Source organism: Dermacentor andersoni, chromosome 2 (genome assembly GCF_023375885.2).
Source record: "Dermacentor andersoni chromosome 2, qqDerAnde1_hic_scaffold, whole genome shotgun sequence".
Lineage (NCBI taxonomy): Eukaryota > Metazoa > Arthropoda > Arachnida > Ixodida > Ixodidae > Dermacentor > Dermacentor andersoni.
Window position 1 is genome coordinate 86,537,483 of NC_092815.1, and position 22,507 is coordinate 86,559,989.

A 22,507-nucleotide genomic window follows, 5' to 3' on the forward strand; every position below is an offset into this window, starting at 1 on the left:
TTAGAGTCGAGTTTCAGACTGCCTTTTAAAACCATTGGTGAAGATGCGCACGTTTTCATTAGCCTTGTCCATTTGCTGCTGAGGAGAGAGCGAAGAAAATTTATTTGAGGAAATGCAGAGAAGTCGGCCCGAGGTAAAAGTCATCTAACCGTAAGGCTTTGTACATAATACGTATATACAGCCGAAAATAAAACAAACAAACAAACAAATCAAATGCACCCTAAAGAAGGGAGCGAGAATCTGGAGACAAGATGTGTGCTAGCATGAGCACGCGAATACTTTAATTATGCAGACTAATTCACATTTTAATTTTAATTAGCATTTTACTGTTGCTGCACAGCATGGATGAGAGGAACCTTGCGATGTTTGTTATGTGCTTCCTGTGCGCGCGTGCGAGGGCGCTTAGCTAATATCTGCTGTCTCGACCTTTATTTTTCCGGGCTGCGTTAACTTCAGCCACTTTAGCCAAGTAAAAGTTTCGCAGTGATTGCCGCAATATATCGCCCCCTTTCACAGCGGAATGCCACTGAGAACAGCGTTGACAGACGAGCAGCTGCGCGCACGACGCGACTTCGTTTTGCAATGTCACGACACCAAGCGCACAGGCTGGTCCCGGACTGCGCCCATCACTTCCATAACGTCATAACCATCGCCGAGTGATGTGCTAACTACCTCGGCAACTTCCATTCCTCGACGACGTGCGAGGTTTTACGGGAGGGAGCTGCGGCCTGGCGCTCCTCGGGCCTCGCAGTTCGCAGGGCACGCGCTCGTGCTCGAGCGCAGCTGCGCGCCGCCCCGGTCACGTGACGGCTAATTGCATCAGGTACGCGCGCGCGTCGCCGCCGAAGGCACGAAGCGCACGCAGATAGCGGCGGCGCGAAGCCCCACACGACGACGCCACGGCGGCGGCACGCGGGCGCGGTTTCCTAACCTCGTTTGCGCTGCCGGCCAGGGACGACGCTGGCGAGAGGCTTCCCGGCGCAGATGCACAGCTTCGGCAAAGAAGAAAACAATGCGACTCGTACGCCATAGGATGCGCTCGGGCAGAGCGAGCTGCTGTGTACCGAAAGACGCCAGGTGTTTTACGAGGAAAATGGTAGAAATTTGGGCTTGTTGGCACACGATCTTCGTATTCTGTAGCGCCGGGCGAACAACGACACAAGAAGGAAAAACGACAACACGGTGGAGAGGAAGTTAACTTCTAACAGAGTCTTTGTCTCCACAGGTATACATGTAGGCTCGCTGAGTATCACACGATATGCGAGACAATGATTGCGACTAACAGCGCGACAATACAGCGCCTGTGTTGTCATTTGTTCTTCTTGCGCCGTCGTTCCCTCTGGGCTACTCAATACGAAGTTTGCGAAGAAGAAATATTTACAAGCTTTTCGAAGTAGCAACAGCCATGTGAAGCACCACCTTGCGCAATGTCCCTCCCGGAGCGGCCTGCCTTTAGGAGAGAAGTGCGCGAATTAAATGCCACAACTGCTCGTGTTACGTGTTCTTTCGTTTCTTTACGTTACGTATTACGATCGTCAAGAAAGTCGATTATGCAGCAAGAAAGCAATGGATTGTGGTCACTGCTATCGAAAGGATTACGAAGAAAATGGCGGCACTATAGAGCACTCATCGAAATCAATACATCCAAGGATTTGGGTATACCCATGGTATGCATTAGTCCAAACTGGATATGATGAGGCAGGTAGATAGAACACACACTGTGGAAAACAAAGCCCGAAGTGTGGGAAAGTGCCTCAGATAGGCTGATCTAGGTTTTCGTGGGCGAACCTATCTTCGTGACGTCTGTTCGTTTTATATGGTAAGTTAACAGCAACGGCAGCTGTCTGGGAACGAGAAAACACTGGAGAGTGTAATGCTATTTCTTTATTTGTAGATATCCACCACAATCAGCGACACCATGTGACGTAACCTGACCGCTCGCAAAGGCTTTCCGCATACGATGCGAACGTGAAGCAGGAGCTAGGGGGCAACCTTCCTCCCAAATTTCAGACACATTCTGGATCGAAAAAAGAAAGGAGGGGGGGGGGGGGGGGCAAGCTTGCCGATCTAGTGATCATCATCCTATTCACGTCCACTGCAGGACAAAGGCCTCTGCCAGCGATCTCCAATTACCTGTCTTACGCCAGCTGATTCCATTTTTTATGCCTGCTTTCAGATGCGATCTACCCAACTATATAGCACAATTCATGGAATCTTGGCCGTAGAAGTTTAGGGCAGGACTTACCATTAGCACATGAAAGTGAATTGGAAATGCACACAGAGACGCATACTGTGCCACATAGCCCATGGACAGGCCGCCCGCTATATCGACTTTTGACAACCGCTGCGATATCATTCCGTCCGAGCTGAGCGCAAGCTTCTTGCCTGGATTTTATTTCCCTTTACGAATGACGCGCACACGCTGTAGAAGATAGAGCAACAATCGGACAGTATCAGGAAATAGGAAACTTCCTCAGGTTTGTACCTCGCTTTATCGCCCTGTTTACCTGCTGTTTACGAGACAGCAAGCATTTTCCCTTAGCGACATTTTCCCGCTAAGCCCGCAGTACTTCGGACACATGCAACTCCGAAGCAACTCGATGCGCCGGGGAAGGCACACCAGAGTGTCGTAGTTACTATACAGGGTGTCCCAGCCAACGTTAGCCAAGCTATCCAAAAAAAGAAAAACAAAATAATGATGCAACACGTTGCACAATACGATGTTAAGACCTACGGTGTTTAGTCGTCAGATCACTGACTAGCAAACATCGTAGATTCTATAATTGTATCTCGCACCATGTTTTTTGTTTCTTTGAACAGCTTGGCTTTTAAGTTCACTGGGTCACGATATATATCTCGCGCATTCATAACCGACCGCGTACAGTCGGGTGCGCGGAGGCTACAGATACTTTCACTTTTCCAGAAACAACGATAGACGCTCAATAAGCGTCAACAAGCAAGGAAAGCTCTCGACGCCAGACTCCGGCAAGGAAACCTCCTAAGGCGCTATAAAAGGAAAGCAGTTTCCAAGTTCGCTCTCGTTGACGTCATCACTCGGGGAACGACAACAGTCCGAACCCCTTTCTTCTGCTCTGCTTCTGTTAACACACACACACACACACTCTCTCTCTCTCGAAGGAAAAAAAAACTAGTTTCGTCGCAATTAAATTTTCGAGTTATATGCGACTGACCCAAGAGGTCAGGGTCGATCGCGGCCGGAGAAAGTGCGCCCTCGGCCGCCGCCAGTGGGGAGTACTCTGCGGGTATCGAGCGCGCGACCTTGACTGGACGCGGCTTCTTCTTCCTCGGCAGCGACGCAAGGTCGGCCGCGGTGCCCGCCCACACGCGGCAGATTAGCCGCGCCGTCGCCGCCCAGAATATATTTCTTTTTCCTCAAGCTGGTCCCGCAAAAGCCGCCTCCTCGCGTCGACCACGTATGCACGAACCCAAGCACGCACGCACGAACGCACAGACGCACGCGGTACAAATAGAGAGAGAGAGAGAGAGAGGAGGGGGAGAGAGTGTGTGTGTGAGAGCGTGTATGTGAGCATCTGCGCGTATGTGTGCGTATATGTGTGCGTGCGTGCTTGCATGTGCATGCAATCCCACTTAGCAAGCTCCTGGAGATGTAGAGGTTGAGCCAGAGAAAAAGTGCGCATTCGAGTTATGTTTCCATGCGACGCCAGCTGTACAACGCACGCAAGCACAACGAACGAACGAACGACCGAACGAACGAAAGAAAGAACACATGAGTGGCTTTGCTTGTTAGTAAGCGTTCCACGTGCCAAGTCGTTCTTTGCGACATCGCGCGTCATAACTACCTTTGCGCGTCACAACCTGGACTTTTATCGACTTTTCCTTTGGCAAGGTATATGCGATGAACGCCAAATGACATTTATAGAATGTATACTAGAAAGAAACACCAATAATAATAATAATAATAATAATAATAATAATAATAACCAAACAAACAGAAAAACAGCCGCTCGCAAGCGATAATGCTAAGTGGCACCGAAATGTTGTTTTGCTGCAGGTACGACGATGGCGCCACCATTAAAAAACAAAACACAAACAGCCATGTCGCCAGTATACAATAGCGATGATGGTTTCCTTCGCATTTTGGTAAAACGTGAATTGTATTCTCTGGGGTTTTGCGTGGCAAAACCACGATTCGATTACGAGGCATGCCGTCGTGGGGGGCTCCAGATTAAGGTTGACCACCAGAGGATCTTTAACGCGCCCCCCAATGCACGCGACACGCGCGTTCTTGCATTTCGCCCCCCATCAAAATGCAGCCGCCGCGACCGGGATTTGATATTCCGTGACTTCGTGCTTAGCAGCGCAACACCGCATAGCCGCTAAGCCACAGCGCGGCGGGTGTCATCACGTGCGAAAGCTGTATTTGTGAACAACGCTCATCTATCGTGTTCGCATGTTAGTCAAAACAAATGAGGTTCAAAAACAGCGCTGGAACGGTCGCCGAATGCCAAACAAACATTTGAGTCAGTGATAATATTTAGACCTCTCCCCCTACTGTGTTCTTTTACTTTCGCATATCTCGCGAAATGCCTGCCAGAAATAGGAGGAACGTGAAAAGTTCGTACAAAAATAGAGATCAACCGGATGTCAGCAGAAGTCCTTTCGCACATGTTTCCTCAACTTGACCTGAGCGGGAATCCTACGGAAATGTCGCAGAAAATATTCGCGCGTGTGATGTTTATCCACGAACAAATAAGCAAGGACAAAGCTTATTTCACGTGCTTATGATAGTGATTATGATACGATTTCATTGGCGCTCTTTGGCCATACCTTATCTTAGCGCCACAACACACCAAATTCATCATTATCATTCCATGAGTTAACCACCAAATCGGGATATCACCCATGCGTTTTTTTCTTTTATTACCTTCTATACAGCTATTCAAAACGTCTCAACGGGCACGTTACAACACTGCAGATACGTATGGCTACCAAACAGACAATCTCAAATTCCGGAGACGTGCCGAGGCAGCCAAGATGGCGGTTAAGTGCTCCCCGCTGCCGACGCAACCCCATGATTCACTATGTTTTACAGCGTCTGTATGCTGATATCCTTATTTATCGTAAACCGCTATTCAGGCTTGGCGTCCACAAACAAACCCTCGACAGAAAGCAAGAGCAAGCTTTTGTGGCATACAGCTGTAACGCTGGAGAGTTTGAAACACTTGATGCACTCGGGCATTTTGAGCTGTCACAATCGGCAACAGAGTATAAACAAATCGATGCGCAACGCGGACTTGGCACATCAGGCGGCTCGTCTAAACGTTGCCCTCAATTCATCGCCAGTTTAAGCATCGCAAAAAAAAAAAAAAATGCACTCAAAGCGCTATTCCGCTAAAGCACGAGCCATTGATGTGGTCAACGAATAAGTATATAGTGATCTCCCGGGAAACAACAGCCGAAAGATTCTCGATTGAGCACGAACTCGTGGTTTAAACGGGGCCATGTAATAGGAACCCACTCATATAATTAGGCTCTGTTAATTTCTTTCCAACTGCCGCGCGCAATGGTCGCCCCTAAAGATGCGTATATCTGCGCGTCAGTGCGCGCGCAAGTGCAAGTGTGCGTGTGTCAACGTAATTGAAACTTTCGTTCAACATTTACTGGAAAAAAGAGTGCCCGATATAGGAGACATCCGCGCATCAGAAATCGTGCATGCTTTTCATGCCATATTTCAGCGATAGCCAACAATGAGCGCGTGCGGCGTCTGATGTTCAAGATTAAATTAAATTGCGAAGGTGCATATGGCTTATAACGTCTCCAAACTCCAAAGTAGGTTATGCCGGACGCCCGTATAGTGGAGCGATTCGGAATTAATTCTGATCGGAAGGGTTTCTTTACCGCGCACCCGAACGGTATAGACGGGCTTGTGTACACCGTGCATGTTGGATGCATCCGTTCGAAAAAAAGAAAAGGAAGAAGAACAAAAACGTTCAATAGCGGGCAATATATACATGCAGGACGCGCATACACGCACTGGGTGGACAAACACGCGCCACAAGCCTGCACAGAGCGCCGGGCGAGTGCTTCTCCATCTTCGTCGTCGCCGGGACAACCCCTGGCGCGCCCCAGCGCGTTCTCCGTCTTCCGCGTGCTGTGGCGGCGATGGGCTGACGTCAAGAAGCGGGGCCCGCTGGCGCAACGCGGCATTGACCTTGGCGGAGATGCCGCGCCGCCGTCCCAGGTCAGATCGCAGCCGCCGTCAGCGCTCTCGCCGATCAGCCGCCGCGGAGCGCGCCAGGCCTCCCACCGGGGAGAGGCCGTGCTGCACCTACCGCTGGCTCCTCGCGTACACCGCGGGCCGATGCAGACGAGGCGTGCCGGAGCGGAGGGGCGCTTCATTTGCATGCGCCCTACGTTCACCCATAGCGCGCGCGAGCCCGGCCGTTTTGTTGACTGCCGTCTCGATTACGATCGCCCGCGAATCGCAGGGCGCGAGCCGCCGAGGGGAAGTGCAAACACGATTCCAACATTAAGGAATAGCGCGAGCACTTGCGTGCGTGAGTGCGTGTTTGTGCGCGTGCATGAATGTGCGCAATATGAAAGTGAACGCACAAGTTTTCACTCAAGTAGCCGCGATGGCTCACGATCGCCAATTCTGAACATATGACAATGTTCCACAAAAGTAGTGTTCGTCACGATAACTACTTGGTACGTACCGCATTTTTCACATGTCATCCAAACAAAAAAAAACATCACGACTGATCGTTTTTTGAAAACAAATTCTTGTTCCCTCATGTTGCCCGGGATACAGGCGCGCACGCGCACGCACACACACACACACACACACACACACACACACACACACACACACACACACACACACACACACACACACACAAAGTAAGCACGTACGAACACGGTATCAAATAAATTTCGCGATATATTGGCTGGCGCGGACAATCTCTCTCGTGCGGCACGTTGCAAACTGAGCGAAGTGTATCGCTAGAGGCAGCGGGTGGGTGACGCGCGGGCGCGATTCACAGCAGTCGCCGTAGACAGACGTTTACTCACGCAGCGCTTTGTTTCCATACAGACAACGCGCGCCACTCTGGCGCCATTTCGTAGCCATCGTCTGGCCGTCGCAAAGCCCGTATTGCACAGCACTATATACGATTTTCTTCTCACGCTTTCGCCATACCCCCCTCTTCTGCTTTCCGCCTCATGGCTCCGCTGCAATTTCCTCCTCCGCTTTCCTCCTCGCGCTCTCCGCTATCGCAGTCTCTTATCTCCTGCTGCGCCCCGCGTTCGCTTTCATCTTTCGCTGCGCTCGTTCGTTCGGTTACGAGGGACAACGCCGTCGCTCGCCACACGAATGGGCGCCTAAGAGCTCCTCTCTAAAAAGAGACCTGGCAAGAAAGAGCATGGCAATTCACTTTCACACATTCACCGACTTCGGTGCACATGGTTCAACCGGCTGCAAAAAGTCGGGACTGACCGAACCTTTCCGATTCGATTTCATCAACGTATATATAAAATTACACTGAAGAACCATGAAGGACTCTTAATGGGACTAAGTTCCTGCGCCGTCTTCGAAGAAGCGAAATAAGCTCACGCCGGCACCATCGGTGAGTAGAAATAGTTGCTCCAGAAGCCACGTGCGTCCCATCTTCGAACGTGTTTTCACCCATGCGTGCACTGATACCGTCCTACACTATTGCTCGAACCGCACCAGGAAACAAATAGCCATAACGATAGACGTCGATGTTTCACCGATTACAAACCGGCTGGCTCCACACTGCCAGAGCACCAGCGCTTCGGGCAAAATAGCTGGAATAGTGCCTCGGAGCGACCGCACCTGTATGCGCTCTCCAAGCACGTAAATAGAAAATTATGCCCCATAGCCGAATCTCTATGTACTCCTGAAGAAACAGCGTCGAACACCTAACTTTTTAAAAACATGGCTGAAATGAGCTTGGTTAGTCGGACTTTACAGTGGTCTGCAGTCCGTATATTGCTGAGTATAGTTGGCAAGAACCAGACGGTTAATGCCGAAACCATCGCTTCCCGCACATCCATGCCTTCGTCAAGTCGTTAAGTACGTAACGAAGCTTTTGATTTTTAATATTTAGACCGTACTGATTTCTGAAACGTGAAGTTACGTCAGCGCCATTTTTGGAGCATCTGAGTGGCATCACTAACGACCAGTAACGGTGTAATATAGCCAGTAACGATTCCGTTTCCATATTTCTTCGGAATGTTGTCAGTTTCCAGCACTTTCGACAGCTATAGTTGAAATCCTCTATGCAGTGCTTCTACACTCACGAGTTATTTAGTTGGTCTGAGGCGTTCATCAAGTTACGCGCCGTCACAGCCCACCACTGCACAAGCGATTACGCCGTGTGCGGCAGAGACTTTCCCGGTGGTGAAGGACGACCTGCGGATTCGCTCCGACTACTAAGCAGCGACATAATCAGCCAAGACCTCGGCGCAAAACGAGGGCGGAGGGGTCAAGCGTAAAGTAATTAGAGACGCAACATGCCGTGAATTACTGTCGAGATTAACAATCGGAGAGACGACGGGCTTGATGCCAAGAGATGCGAGCTACAATGCGCGCTGGGCCGCGTCCTTGCGACCGGCGAAATTCATCCGGTTTTTGCAAAGTATCGCCGCTCTCCGGAAATGTCGCAAGAGCCTCCGCCAGGCTGCCTGGAGGGTCGTCCACGGCGGCCCTTGAATACAGAACTTGAGAAGGCACGGTAACTGCCGCCGCAAGGATGTTGTGGAAAAGCACGCGTCAAACAACTTGCTAATTCAAATATCGTTTCCCCGTCACAGCGCCATTCCCTTCGTCAGAAATTCTAATAGGGTTGATTACCAGGTAGTCTACATGCCAGCCATTGTCTCAGCTTCGCTGAAAACCGCTTCTAGCGACCGACTGACCAAACGACCGGCCAACTTACCGCGTCGACCAGCCAACCGACTGATTGACTGTTACAGACTTGGTCAAGAATTAACGAACCGCACTGCACTGGAATGCGGAACGAGCTGAACAGACCAGTGCTAGACTGACCAGAGCTTGACTCGTGAGGGTTGGACTGACGAAGGATGGACTGACGAGGGCTGGACTGACCAGGGCTGGACTGGAATGACCAGGGCTGAACTGACCAGCGTTGAATTGACGAAGGCTACACTGACGAGGGCTGAACTGACGAGGGCTGGACTGACGAGGGCTGGACTGACGAGGGCTGGACTGACCAGGACTGTACTGACCAGACCTGAACAGATTGGAGATGAACTGACCAGAGCTGAACAAACCAAAGCTGTAAGATCAGAGATGTGCACACCAGAATTGAACCGCCAAGAGTTTGACTGACCATAATTAAACTGACAGAGCTGAACAGAACAGAGCTGAAATGAGCAGAATCGAATTCACCAGAGACCAACTGGCCTTAGTCAACGGATCAGCATCAAAGAGACCAGAGTTGAACTTGCAAGAGCTGGGCTGACCTGAGCTAAATCGGAATAACAGAGCTAATCTCAAACTGGACTGGGATGAACTAAACTGACTGAACAGAATGTACTTTAGAGAAAGGAGTGACTCATTGACTGATTGACAGCACAGAGCTGAACTGGACAGACGGGAGAGAAGAGACTGACTAACCGACCAATCAACTAATTGATGTATTCTTGCGTATTTTTTATTCGTTGTTTTATACGGTAAAACGCTAAATGCTACGTATGCGTTATGAGAGCCAGGCATTAATTTCGTCTACGAGCCATACCGCTGTATTCACGAACGTGCATCTATATAGAAAATAGTTATTCCATAGCTTCTTCCTAGCTGTCCCTTGCCCTTAGGGAATAATCGAGAGGCGCCGAATTAAACGGAGTGGTCGTTATACACACCTTCTCCATCGAAAGCGCTTACACGAGAGGCAAAGGGCCTACGCGCTGCGTCGGCGCCCCCGAAACACATGCGCGCGCGCGACCATTCTCCTTGTTTTTCTCGCCTCGGCCGAAGCGAAAACAGCGTGCGGGGTCGGTCAAGAAGGTGCCGGTGGCGGTATTCCAATTCACCGCGGCCCGGCTCTTTCGCTGGCTGCTAGTCCACTCTCCATAGTACAACAACCAGCTCGCCAAGGCACCTCGGGCCGCGCGACCCAGCTATACTACTATAGTATACAGCGTGCCGCCCCGACCACTCCGGGGCAGCGTTGGCGCTGGAAGCTGCTGCTGCTTCGAAAGTTAGCCTCCTGCGCAAGACGACTAGCGAGATACGGTTGCGAAGACCCAGTATACCTACCCCTCTCCCCCCTCGCACTGCGTCAAGGTCAGGAAGGGAAGCCATCCCCCCAGGCAAAGCTGCGGTCACGGGCGATCGGCCGTTCGAGCGTAGTGGCCGCCGCTGCCGATCTGCTGCGCCTCGCGGGGACCAGTTTGTCCAAGCAACAGGCAGCGAGTGCGTGTGTGTGTGTGAGTGCGCGTATTTGCCCAGTGGCGGCGCCTATAAATAGTCGCGGCCCAAGATGATCTCAATTGCGTTTGCGCCTCGAACCGCAGCAGGCAGGCAGGCCTGCGTGCGCGACACGGTCTCGTTTCGTTTGGGACCCCGTGTATACGGCGGAGCGGACGAGACGCCTTTTAATGGACACGACAACAAACGACGATTTGGCAAGAAGCGAGTTACGGTCATAATAAACTTGGGCGCCGCCTGTGCCTTTCTGTTCCTTATTTTCCTCCCTTTCGCGTGTCAGCAAGAGAATCGTGCGAATGTAGAAATCAAAGCTGTACGCGAGATGTACGAGATATACTCGTCGATTACGGCGAATTGGCGATATTATAATGTCTCCTTTCCTCTGTACCTCTCGCGCGCGCTCTATTTTTGGAAGGTGTCCGAGCGTTACAAATGGGCTGGTTGCACGTATAAGGCTACTACGGGCCGCAGATCTAATACTTAACACTGTAGTACCGCGGTCCCCTGGACGTATTTCAGGTTCAGTCAAAGAAAGAGGGAAAGAAAACGCGGGCTCGATTTAAGAGGCAGGACTCTTACACTGCTTCGGTCGGTGCTATAGCGTATACCTCACTTTTGTCGCATAGCCTTAAGTCAGGATAGCAAATTATCGAATGCGCCATCGAAACGCAGGTTCCTTCGATTCAATCGCCGCCACGCGCACCGGTGCGCAAGTTAAACCCCAATACGAATGCCATTCTTGCTTTCTTATATATATATATATATATATATATATATATATATATATATATATATATATATATATATATATATATATATATATATGTACACGACCTATAGCGCATGCAGTGTGCAAGGTATATAACCCTTGCCTATTTGGTCTATCGGTACAATATTAACCAGCTGCTACATATAAAAAACGTTTAGAGGGCAGCGAACCCTCTTGGCACCAATTTCGTCATGCTGTATCGCAGGCTCTCGTTCAGCTCAGTTGCGAACCGCAGACGGGAATAAATGACAAGGGGACATAAACGCAAATCACTCGTTCATTGATTGAAAGACGTTTCGTTAATATATATATATATATGGAGAGAGAGAGAGAACGGTGACCAGACGCATGTCGGTTGTCGTAGTCTCGAAGGCCTTGCGGCTACTCCCAGTCCACTTCTAGTCAAGGACACTTTCAACGCGGCTACCAGGAAAAAACGAATGCTGGGTTTAGCCATAGAGAGAAAAATAAAAGGAAAGAAAAAGAGTGCCGCCCGGAGCTTCTTCCTTATATATAGCGCCGCTCTCACCATTACGCTAACGACAGTGATCGTAATAATCGATCAGAATTAGGTCCCGCGTACGTACCGAAGCCAAAGAGAAGACGGAGCATTTAAGGGCTCGATTACGACATCGCCGCGGCATACAACGCATCGCCGTCACTTTATTTGCATCCTTAGCTGCGGCAGTGCGGTCCCAGTAGTTTATCCAGCATCTTTTTCTCATTACTTTTCTTTTTTTGCACTCTTCACCCTCAAGCTTCCAGCACCACCCTATACAACGCCCCATACCCTCCAGGTTTCGCAAACAAGCGTTTTCGTTCTTTATTTATTTTTCTTTTTTTTCCTCACGGCGGCGTATACATACGTGTGAGCCTATTCAAACAAGGCCGCGAGCGAAGTGAAAACGAAGTCGTGCAGGCGAGCACGCACAGAATGACGCTTTCAAATAAGACAATGGGTGAGAAAAAGTACACGCAGGCAGCTAGCGCTGGGCTCGCGCATGCATCATGAAACGCAGCCTGCTTCGACCGCACGCGCTCATTGCACGGACGCAGAGTCGAGAGCAACAACGCGTGCCACAAGACGTGAAGTGACAAGACCCAGCAACAAAGCTCCTAGCATAACAAGGCAGGCCGAACAAAGCATGTGTAGCTTCTCATTTGAAAGCTTGGTCGTCCCATACTGAGGTCATCTGTATGTTGGTTTCGTGTCAGTGTCGTCAGTGAAGCCTGTACATAGTCTACTCTGACGCATCCAAACCAGTCAGCCACAAAATGACAATATGTACATCGATCGTTTCGTAGCACTCCTTAAGGGCAGCCTTCCTTCACAGGCTCCTACTGCGCAAGTGGTCCGCACTGACTGACTGCCCTGGGCGCAGGTGGTCACAGCTGGTTAGGCCTTCAGGCACGTGATTGCTTCGATTTATGACAGGCCGCGTGCACATCTGTATGTAGCCAAGTTTGAAAGAGGTGGTGTGTAGTTGTACCTAACAATTAAACTTCTCTGGCGCATTCGTCATGCGCGCCAGTGCAAACTACGCCAGCGCCCTATGCAAAATTATTTACGGCGCAACAGCGAAGCTTACAGGATCGCCAAAGAATGAAACGAAAACGGAGGACACATTTCGCAGAAGTGCATGTGTGTTTCAAAACCGCGGAAGTCGACTTTTCGGTTAGAGAAGCACTGCACCACCGTTACTCCGAAAAAAAGAAGAGAAAGAAACATTTCCTTTTTTTTTTAAACGCCCTCACTGGGGTGCGCTAGTGCCGCAGGCAACTTCAAAATCCGACCACCCGCTGCTGCGCGCGCCCATGCTCGCAAGCCAGTGTCTCGCAAGCGTACACAAGCACCTCGGGCTGCGGGAGGTCTGCACAGTTTAGTGTGCTGCTCCGTTATCTGCACCCATTTCCTTTCGGGTTACACGCCGCAGTTGGCGCCAAACAACCATCGGAATGCGGAGCTGTGCGACAGCTCGGCACGTCGCCGCGTCCGTCGCGAGTCGGAGCACGGCGCCAGGCTTCTCTGACGCTTCCGTCAGGTACAGCATACCTCGACGTGTGCGGACGAACTGGGCCGCACAACTCCGCAATCTCGTTGCAGAGTGAGTCAACAACTTTGGCGGCGTGCGCGCAGTACAGGTATCCTTCGCAGCCGCAGAAAAATGCGCGAATTATAAGATGACATACAGCTCTCGGCATGATTGCCGAGTATAATGCCGTTAGATCCGAGGCACAGAGGGGCTTATCTAACAGTATACCAGCAACGAGGTCCCCGAGCTAATGTACTGCTCTACAGCCTGCTGCTATGCACTTTGGGCGGCGGAAAGTGGATCAAGAGGAGCAGGGACTGATGATTAACATGGTGATGATCGCGCCTGCGGCGGGGGAAATAAACAATGGGCACGCAAGAGCGCAAGACACGGCGCGGGTCTCCTAGCGAGAGTGGTACGTACGCCAATAGCCAGCAGCAACTTCCTGCCACTCTAATGAAGCCGCGGTAAAGACCAATTTCATTACATTCACCACGCCACATCAGCGCGCTTCGTTACAGAGAAACTTTGCGGCGGAGCAGCGTATAGCGCCGTCCACGGCGCCACTGGGGGCCGCGTTTTCAAACTAAATGCACGAGTCGTGTATGTGTGCGTGCGTGCGTGCCCCATTATCTCGGCGCGCCACCGTACACGGCGGCGGCATACCAGGCGCCTCACTTTGCGAGTGCGCCAAACGCATTGTTCTGCGCGATACGGCCCAACCGGTGCGGGCCAGACAAGAGGACGAGCTCTGGCCGGCGACGTACTTACGATCTCGCGGCGACGTTCGCGCCGCTGCACGGCTCAGACGCGCAGAGAAACATCCGCTTGTTGCCAAGGCACGCGCAGAGGTTTGCCCTTGCGACACGTACGCGCGATCCCCTCGGCGATGGATGAGGCGGCCGCCCCCCTTCATCGGTCGCTCGACACTTTCCTCAGCCTCTACACCGTGGCAACGCGCATGTGCCTTTGCCAACAATGCGAGAGGCCCTCGGTGCGCGCGACATCGCTTCCTGGCGAAGGAACCGAACGCCGCTTTATTCGCTACGCGCGGGCCGGCTGTATAGACGTGCAATTACGGGCTCGTGCGGCAGTCAAATAAACCTCCATGTCCCTCGTCACGAACGCAAGTTGTCCGGGGCCATCCATCCATCAGCCACGCGTGCTTACCTCGGTTGCGTAATGCACGACCTTGACAACACGACGCGAAGAGGTATCGTGCGAGACTAGTTCATCGTGGTTGCCCCGCCTGATGCGTAAAGCCTGTATATATCCAAGCTTCGGAAGAAGTAAAAAAATGAATAAATAAAAACAAATTGCGCACGCAGAAAATAGCTGCAATGTCCACATCTTGTCTAAGATATTTACCTAAATTTTCTAGCACGTACTGACAGCCAAAGGCTAAGCTTCTTTTCCTCCTGTTGTATATACCGGAGCATTATTAAAGCAAGGGGATGATCGTGACAAACAAGTTCATCGATAGCCTGGCACGCACTGTATGTAGCAACTATACCGATGCTGACAGGCTTTGAGATGAAGACATAGGCAGATATTCAATGTGCCCATGGCCCAACTAGCCATATGAAGTCACTCACTTACTCACCATCTCTCTCACACACACGCACATACACACGCACGCACGCAAGAAAAAGAACCGCCCGGAACCTTCGGCGTGTTTGCAATGAGATTACGTGCGGACAGTGTTGGTTTATACCGCCACGCGCGCGCTACTCTGAGACATCAACGCCGCACAAAATACGGCTTGCATCACCAAAACGAAGAACAAAATAGGAAGGAAAGGCAGCGTCCGAGGAAATTATTCGAATATATCGGCGCAGCTTTAAGATCGGCTCTCACCACAAATCTGTGGCTGAATTTCGCAAGCGGTGCGCCGCCCGCAAGAGCTCGAATGGTTCAACTCACCACGTGCGCACGGACATACGACGGCCTCGATAACATATACGTGACGGGCAGGCTTCTCCATAAGCACGGGCATTTAGTCAGGCGTTTGACCGACGTCGTTACAGCCTGAAGGAACTGCCCGTAGCCCAGCATAGTAATTCAACTATAGCACCGAATGCGGCGTATACGGAAGCTGCCCCCGAAGATGAAGTATTGGAGAAGTCACAATGGAAATCCCGTCACTCGAGCGAAAGGACACGTGATGAATGGGTGCACGGAATACAAAGCCCTACAAGCGCGCCGAACAAAAAGATGCGACAAAAGTAAACAATAAAGGGCTAAAATAGCCCGCTTATATGTGATCAAGCACACACGATTGTATGCATACGAAAACAATGCTGTCCTGGCGAGTATACGCACGGCGTTACAAGCTGTTCGAGTATGCACAACTCTGCATGCCGCGGTGATACGTTGTACGTCAGCAGCTGACCACTGCAGGCGCTGTACGTATGGGTTCAAGACATTGTGTCTTTCATCACTGTTTCAAACAATCCAGACGCGTCAGCCGTTACTCGAGCGACTTCTCGAGAACGCGTACAAAACAAACACACTTCCTCGTTCCGTTTCCGATACGCCGTCAATTTATTTCCAATACGTTTTTTCTTTTTATTTTTGCGGTATTTTTCAGAAAAGCGTCCACAGAGTACGCTATATTTAGATATGAAGCTTCCCCGAAATGTTAATGTTCCATGTTATTGAGGCCACCGAAGAGTCCATGGTATCAAAGAATAAAAAAAAAAAAAGCCTTCTCAAAACTGTGCACCGATGCGCTCAACTACTTCGTTAAAGCGAATCCCCTAATTACTTTAGCCCTACGCCTACAAAGTCTAAGCACTATCGCTTTCGATTTGTTTTAACGAGTGCTGACGACAAATCGAGCGCTCTTCGAGTTGGCCCTGCAATCGATTTTTGTGGTGTGTACGTCAGTGCAGGCCAAGGAAAGACATCATAGGTGTTCACATATACGGAACACATATTGATGTCTTCATAGTTGACTACAGAAGTGACCTAATAAACGTAAGCAAACTAATGGCTTTTTTACTTTCTGACCATATAAATAATTTCATGCACTGCAATAGCGCGGCGAAGTACAAACGATCGTGTCTCAGCAACTGGCTGACGCAGCAGTTTTTCTTTTTCTTTCTACCTTTCTTCTTTTTTTTTTTTTTTGCTTCGAGCGCGTGCATAAAATAATAATAATAATAATAATAATAATAATAATAATAATAATAATTCACATGCGGTGAATGGCACAGTTGACTAATAACGACAGCGACCACAGAAATAAAAGCTTAAAAGAAACAAGAGACGTTTCAATCGGGAAGTGGTCTGTGGTATATAAAGAAATCTCTGGTGGACGGCTACGAACTATTTTGACCATCTGGGAGTATTTAATATGCACTTAACCCCACAAAGTCTAAACACCATTGGCCATCAAGAAAAAAATACACTTTGTTTTTAGTTATTTCTGGCCTGAAGAGTACAGTCGAACAAAAAAAAATCTTACGTGTGCAAGAATTGATTCATGTAGTAACTAATTAATTAGCGATTGGTTTCCTGTACCATCCACAACTGAAAACTCGATCCAGCGTATCAAAAGCTACGGATTTGCTAATAGTGATTTTTGAGAGCGAATCGAATACGAATCGAGTATTGCCACAAGCGGATCGAATCGAATACCTTTCGAATAGTATTCGAATAATAAATAGCCGTTCTCAGAATTAATATGAAACGATATTCACACCGCCAGTGTTCACTGAGTTAGCCAGGTTCTGTCATTACATAGTGCGTTATGAAGCGCTATTTTTTAAAAGCACAAATGGAGCATTGTGAGCAAAGAACTAGTCTCATCGCACGCACAGGGCTCTTCAGAGAATGCGAATGATCGCTGTGCAGCCTGTCAAGTATGGCTACCTAAGTGATGTCGTCTGCTCCACTACGCAAGTTCTCATGTTTTAAGTCTATGCTGTGGCCGCGGCGACGAAAATTTACCACACTTCTGCTCCAATTTTATTTAGACGCAGTTGACGTTCAACAGTCTTGCAAGGGAACAAGAGTTCAGGATCGCCAGTCAGCCTCTAGAGTCTGCGAAGGAGTACGTTTACCTATGTCAATTACTCAGAGGATCCTAATCATGAGAAGGAATTAAATTCACAGAAGAATAAAGATGCCTTGGAGTGCATACAGCAGGCATTACCAAATCTTGACTGGGATCTTACCACTGTCGTTGAAAGAAAAGTGTACAAGCATTTCATTGTACCGGCGCTAAAATGTGGGGCAGAAACTTGGCGATTAACAAAGAAGCTCGAGAACATGTCAAGGACTGCGCAATGAGCGATGGAACGAAAAATTCTAGGCGTAACGTTAAGAGACAGGACGAAAGCGGTGTGGATAAGAGGTCAAACGGGGATAGCCGATATTCTAGTTGACAACAAGAGCAAGAAATGGAGCTGGGCATGCCACGTAATGCGTAGGGTAGATAACCGGTGGACCATTAGAGTTACAGAATGGGTACGAAGGGAAGGGAAGCGCAGTCGAGGACGGCAGAAAACTAGGTGGGGTATTGAAATTAGGAAATGCCGGCACAAGTTGGAATCAGCTAGCGCAAGACAGGGGCAATGGAGATTGCTGGGAGTGGCCTTCGCCTTGCAGTGGACATAAAAATTGGCGGCGGCGGTGGCGGCGGTTGTTGCTGCTACTGCTGCTGCTGCTGATGATAATGATGCTCTGAAATATCCGAAAGCTTTTCAAAATATTCGAAAGAAAAGCATTTACGTATTCGATTCGTTATTCGCAAGTTTCGAATGTTCGCACATCCCTATCAAAAACGTTGCTGTGGTCTTTGCGTTAAGTTTCCCGGTTTAAATGAGAATTTCAAGGTATCAAACTAAGCATAGCAAAAGATTATACGTACGGCTCTATGAGATCAAGTTAATTACACGGGCGTTTTCGAATTCTTTCAACGGAACGCAACAGCAGCGGCCGGGTATCGAACCCTCAACCTCACGTTCTGCAGCATAAGAGCTGACCCCTCTCTGGGTGAGATGCAAGAGAGAGAGAGAGAGAGAATATGTGCGCGAGCGTCGTGTGCGTGTTAAAACGTGGACGGTTACACACTGCGTACGTGAAGATGGCAGTGCGACCGCATGACCCAAACTCGCATTACGCAATCGATCGCCGAGCAAGCCTGATAGCACGGCAGCGTAACGAGAGATTCTGGGCAACACGTCGCAAGAGGCGGGCGTCTAAGAACCGGCAGCAATAAATAGGCTATCAGGCGCCCGCGTCGATAAGCACGCGCACGCGGACTGCCATGTCTCGAACAGAGAGCCGGATTGACGGGACTGTCGACAGAAGTGTGTTACGTTCTCAATGCTCTTACGCAGCCAGACCGACGAAAACAGTCATCTCTCCGCATCCTCAAAAAAGAAAGGAAAATATTAACCTCGTTTGGCATGCCACAGTTTTCCATCAGTTGTCCATCACATTTTCTGGCAGCGGAGGCTCAACACGGCAAAGAACGACGCAAATCGAAAGACCCACCACCTTAATAACGTTCTAACAGCAGCTGCTGCACGCCAATTCGCATGTTTTAGCGGTATTTGGTCGAATCTACGTTTATTAAGAACGTCAACGCCGGAATGAAGCTCACTCCTATAGAAAAGTGGAATCTCGATACTGTGACTTCGTTATTAAATTAGCACCTCGTCGAGCAAACGAAATATCACCGATGAAATTACTAATAAGCTCCGATTATCCATACTGCACGACTACAGAAGCTGACTTGGGTTCCGTAGCTTTCTTTTGTTCTTTTTCTCATGGTCTCATTAGGAAAACGACACAAAGTCGAGACCCAAAGAGCTCTGTACGCTAGACGCAGCGTGTAAGTTCCTCCGTCAGCCTGACATCTCCCATGTGAGGCCCACAGTGCGCCAACATAGCGCGAACATTGGCCGAACACGTTGGGAGGGCGAAGTCCTACGCTGGGACGGGACGATTGTCCCTATGCTTCCTATGCCAATAGTGAAAGGATATGGACGAACGGAGATCTCCTCGAACCAACAAAACGGTGTTCCGGAACAAGCGAGAAATAAGTCAGGACCTTTAAATCCGCGAAGTGCAGTGAACGCCCTTCGGATCGCTTCAGATAATCAGAACAGAGAACCAGCTCCTCCACTGTCCGGCTCCACTAATCGCACCCCACGCGGTGCTGAATGCAACTTGAGGGCCTGAGCTTGTTGCGTGCACATTGCAAGGAAATGCTTCTAGCAGAAAGCACTGACGTCGACAGCAGGGAATAAGATACACGACGCGTCCCTGGAGGTAAGGACTGAATGGAATCTTCACGGAAGGATTAGTAGCCCACAATGGGCGAGCCTTTCTCTGGAGCACACAGTCGACTCTCGTTATCGATTGGCCGACGCGAGCTCGAGCGTTATCTCCTTGCACGGAGTCGGTGAGGAGGAATATGTAGGCATATTCTTCCAGGAAAACGCGTCCCACCTTGTCACAGCATTATGCGAATTCCTCTCGTGTTTACATAACGATATCGCCACTTCAGGCTCTGGGAGAGACCGGATCATGCGCACTCGGATGGCCCGCCTTCGCGGGTCAGGGAAACTTACGTGGAGCGACGACGCTGTGCACCTAGTGCATATACATTGCTCGACACGATCGGCGTGTTTCGCGAGACGGGCACAACGCTTCGAGCCAGATAGCGACACCGAGCGATCCCGACGTCGCCACGTTCAACAGGCTGTGATGTAGGGCCCGGATATCGATGAAGTCAGATAACGCTGTCTATTTTTCTTTTTTTTTTTTGGCGTCGATGAGACAGGGAAAGGAAAACCATATTTTAAAATGTTGAGCAAGGCACCGAGGTGGATACGGATATAGTGAAGCGACCATTGTCACGAGATATCGACAAGTTGCGCGAATGTTCGTTCACATCATAAGCGAAACTGCCACAAAATGGGGTGATTGATTGATTGATTGATTGATTGATTGATTGATTGATTGATTGATTGATTGATTGATTGATTGATTGATTGATTGATTGATTTTCGAGAGTGAATTCGCATGCAGTAATTTACGCGTACGTCGTAGGCAGTTTTTGAATGCCCGCGATGCACGAGTACACAAACTACAACCACGGCACGATCGCAAACTTGGTCCTCCGGCATCTGCAAACACCGAAGGCAATAATACTGCATTGGAAGAGGCGTGCAATGAGAATACTGGAAGAGGAAAGAGCCGCTGGCTGCGTTCATTCTACGTTCCCACCGTGATCGTATCACGCGCAGGAAGAGAAAAAGTAACATTTGCACATAGGCACGCCGATGCCACTTGTTATTACCGCTGATTACGAAAGTCACGACAGCTGAGCGAACACAGTTCGAGCTGCAACAGACACTGGTGCGTAGCGGACGCTTCAGAGAAGAGACAAGAGGAAATAAAGGAAAGCAGCAGGGCGAAAGAAAATAAAAATTACGCGCAAGCTCTCCCGATTCACTCACAAAACAGATAACGTAAAGTACGCAACATCTATATTGCCACAGGATGTGCACGCAGGTAACACCTGCGATTCAAGACGACTATACGCAGAGCGCACGCAGCAAAGGTACAGGCACGGAAAGATGCGAAAAGCGCGGATTCTCTTTTCTTTGGCTTTACCAGTCATCGTCGTCGTCGTCGTCAGAGGCGTCTCCGAAAGCAGCGGGGCGTCGTTCCTTCGGCCGTCGGCGTCGCAGCGTGTCCCACAGGGCCTTCATCGCGGCGATTCGAGAGAAGGTGACAATGAACGCGGTGGCAGGGTGTCCGTCTCCACCGCAACCACCGGGTCCCCGGCACAGCGGCGGCGAAAACAATAAGCGCCGCCGTCCGCTCCGGCGCGTTACGTGCGTCCGCAAGGTCCGGCGAGAGAGAAGATTAGGGCCAAGGAATTTCGGCGCGGCTCCGCTGTGGTCGACAGCGCGAGCGTAGTGTGCGTCGGCGTCTCCCCACAACGTTATCAGAGGCTCGCAAAAAAAAAAAGGGGGGGGGGGGAGGCAGACGCACTCAGCAGCCCCCCTTATCGCTGTCGCGGAGCAGTCGTCTCCCTGGAGAGGTGCCGAGCGCAAGCCATCCGGAACCGCCTCCGCACGTGACAGAGCCGAGGCATATACACACGCAAACCACGCGGCTGCCGCTATATGCGCTGCCACGCCCACCAGTGCAACCAGCGCGACTCGCGTTGGGTGCGCGTTTGCGTGCAATCCCTTATCGGTGATGCGATTAGGTCCAAAGCGGGCGTAAGATATGCTTATCGTAACAAAATAGATGAGCGCACCTCAAATGGGGAACGCCACATGAGTTTATAGGCAAACAGAGACGCGGAAGAAGCTAATTCCGTCTTCTACAAGTATATAAACATTCCGATCCACAACGCGCAGTCGATCGCGAAAAAAAAAGAAAGAAAGCGCATTTGTTCGGGAGTGTCGCACACGAGAACAGGTCGTTCGATGAAGTATGACCGCTGACGGGAATTGAAAATTGACACGACGGCTGACGTCACGTGCTTACGTTATAAACGAACGTTCGTCTGTATATGCGCTTCTATCCATCGATATGGTCGTGGGAAAACAAAGTGCTCCAGCTGTCGGTCGGCAACCCGCATAAATCCGCTCGCGTTCCTGCGATTCCTAAGGTGCTCCTCAAGTCAACGTCGCCGCGCAGGATAAATTGTTTCGCAAGAAAAGAAATGGCGGACGTGACAGTATTCCACAATCGCTTCTGCGTGCGGCAACGACAGCTCCTTTATAACAGCCGCGTTCGAGTACTGCACCGTGCGCTTGTGCGTGCCGTTCACCTATAGGCTCGCAGAAAAGACGACGTTCTCCTTCAAGAGCCTCACAATCGACGGAAGGTCACGCGCTCGACACCCACGATATTGATGTCCCACATCGGCGTTTCATAAGCTGCCCCCCCCCCCCCCCCACCTCTCTTTCTCTATCTCTCAAACCTACATGCGCCGCATTTTTTCTACGTCTCGTCGCCATACCCAGGCGCACACGCTGCGCGAATTGCAACTGCCACTTTGGCACCGTGTCAAAAAAAATACCGATCGAGACGCACGTTCCTGACACGACCGGAGCGCGCGTTAAAACGCATACACCCAGGTGCCTGTATAGGCAGCGTTGCCAAGGTATACGAGAGGAAAGCGGTCTCCCGCGAGCTCCAGCGGTATTAAGAGACTGGTCAATAGTCGATACAGCCCTCTCGATCGAGCGGCCGCTTTACTAATGAAAG

General features: G+C 50.2%; 1 protein-coding gene across 5 annotated transcripts in view; it reads right to left on the reverse strand.

Moving 5' to 3' along the window:
* The window catches only part of LOC126541686 (uncharacterized), a 219,438-nt gene that overhangs the window by 69,157 nt on the left and 127,774 nt on the right, over window positions 1–22,507 (reverse strand). For 2 of the 5 annotated variants that reach the window (XM_055076843.2, XM_050188566.3), the window contains exon 1: window positions 20,894–21,164. The exons of 2 other annotated variants lie outside the window; for them this stretch is intronic. In XM_055076843.2, the coding sequence (XP_054932818.2) occupies window positions 20,894–20,991 (98 nt within the window). In that variant the 5' untranslated portion in view covers window positions 20,992–21,164. Of the gene's footprint in view, window positions 1–20,893; window positions 21,166–22,507 lie in introns of those variants that run through there. One more of the 5 variants, XM_050188563.3, reaches the window with a different exon arrangement.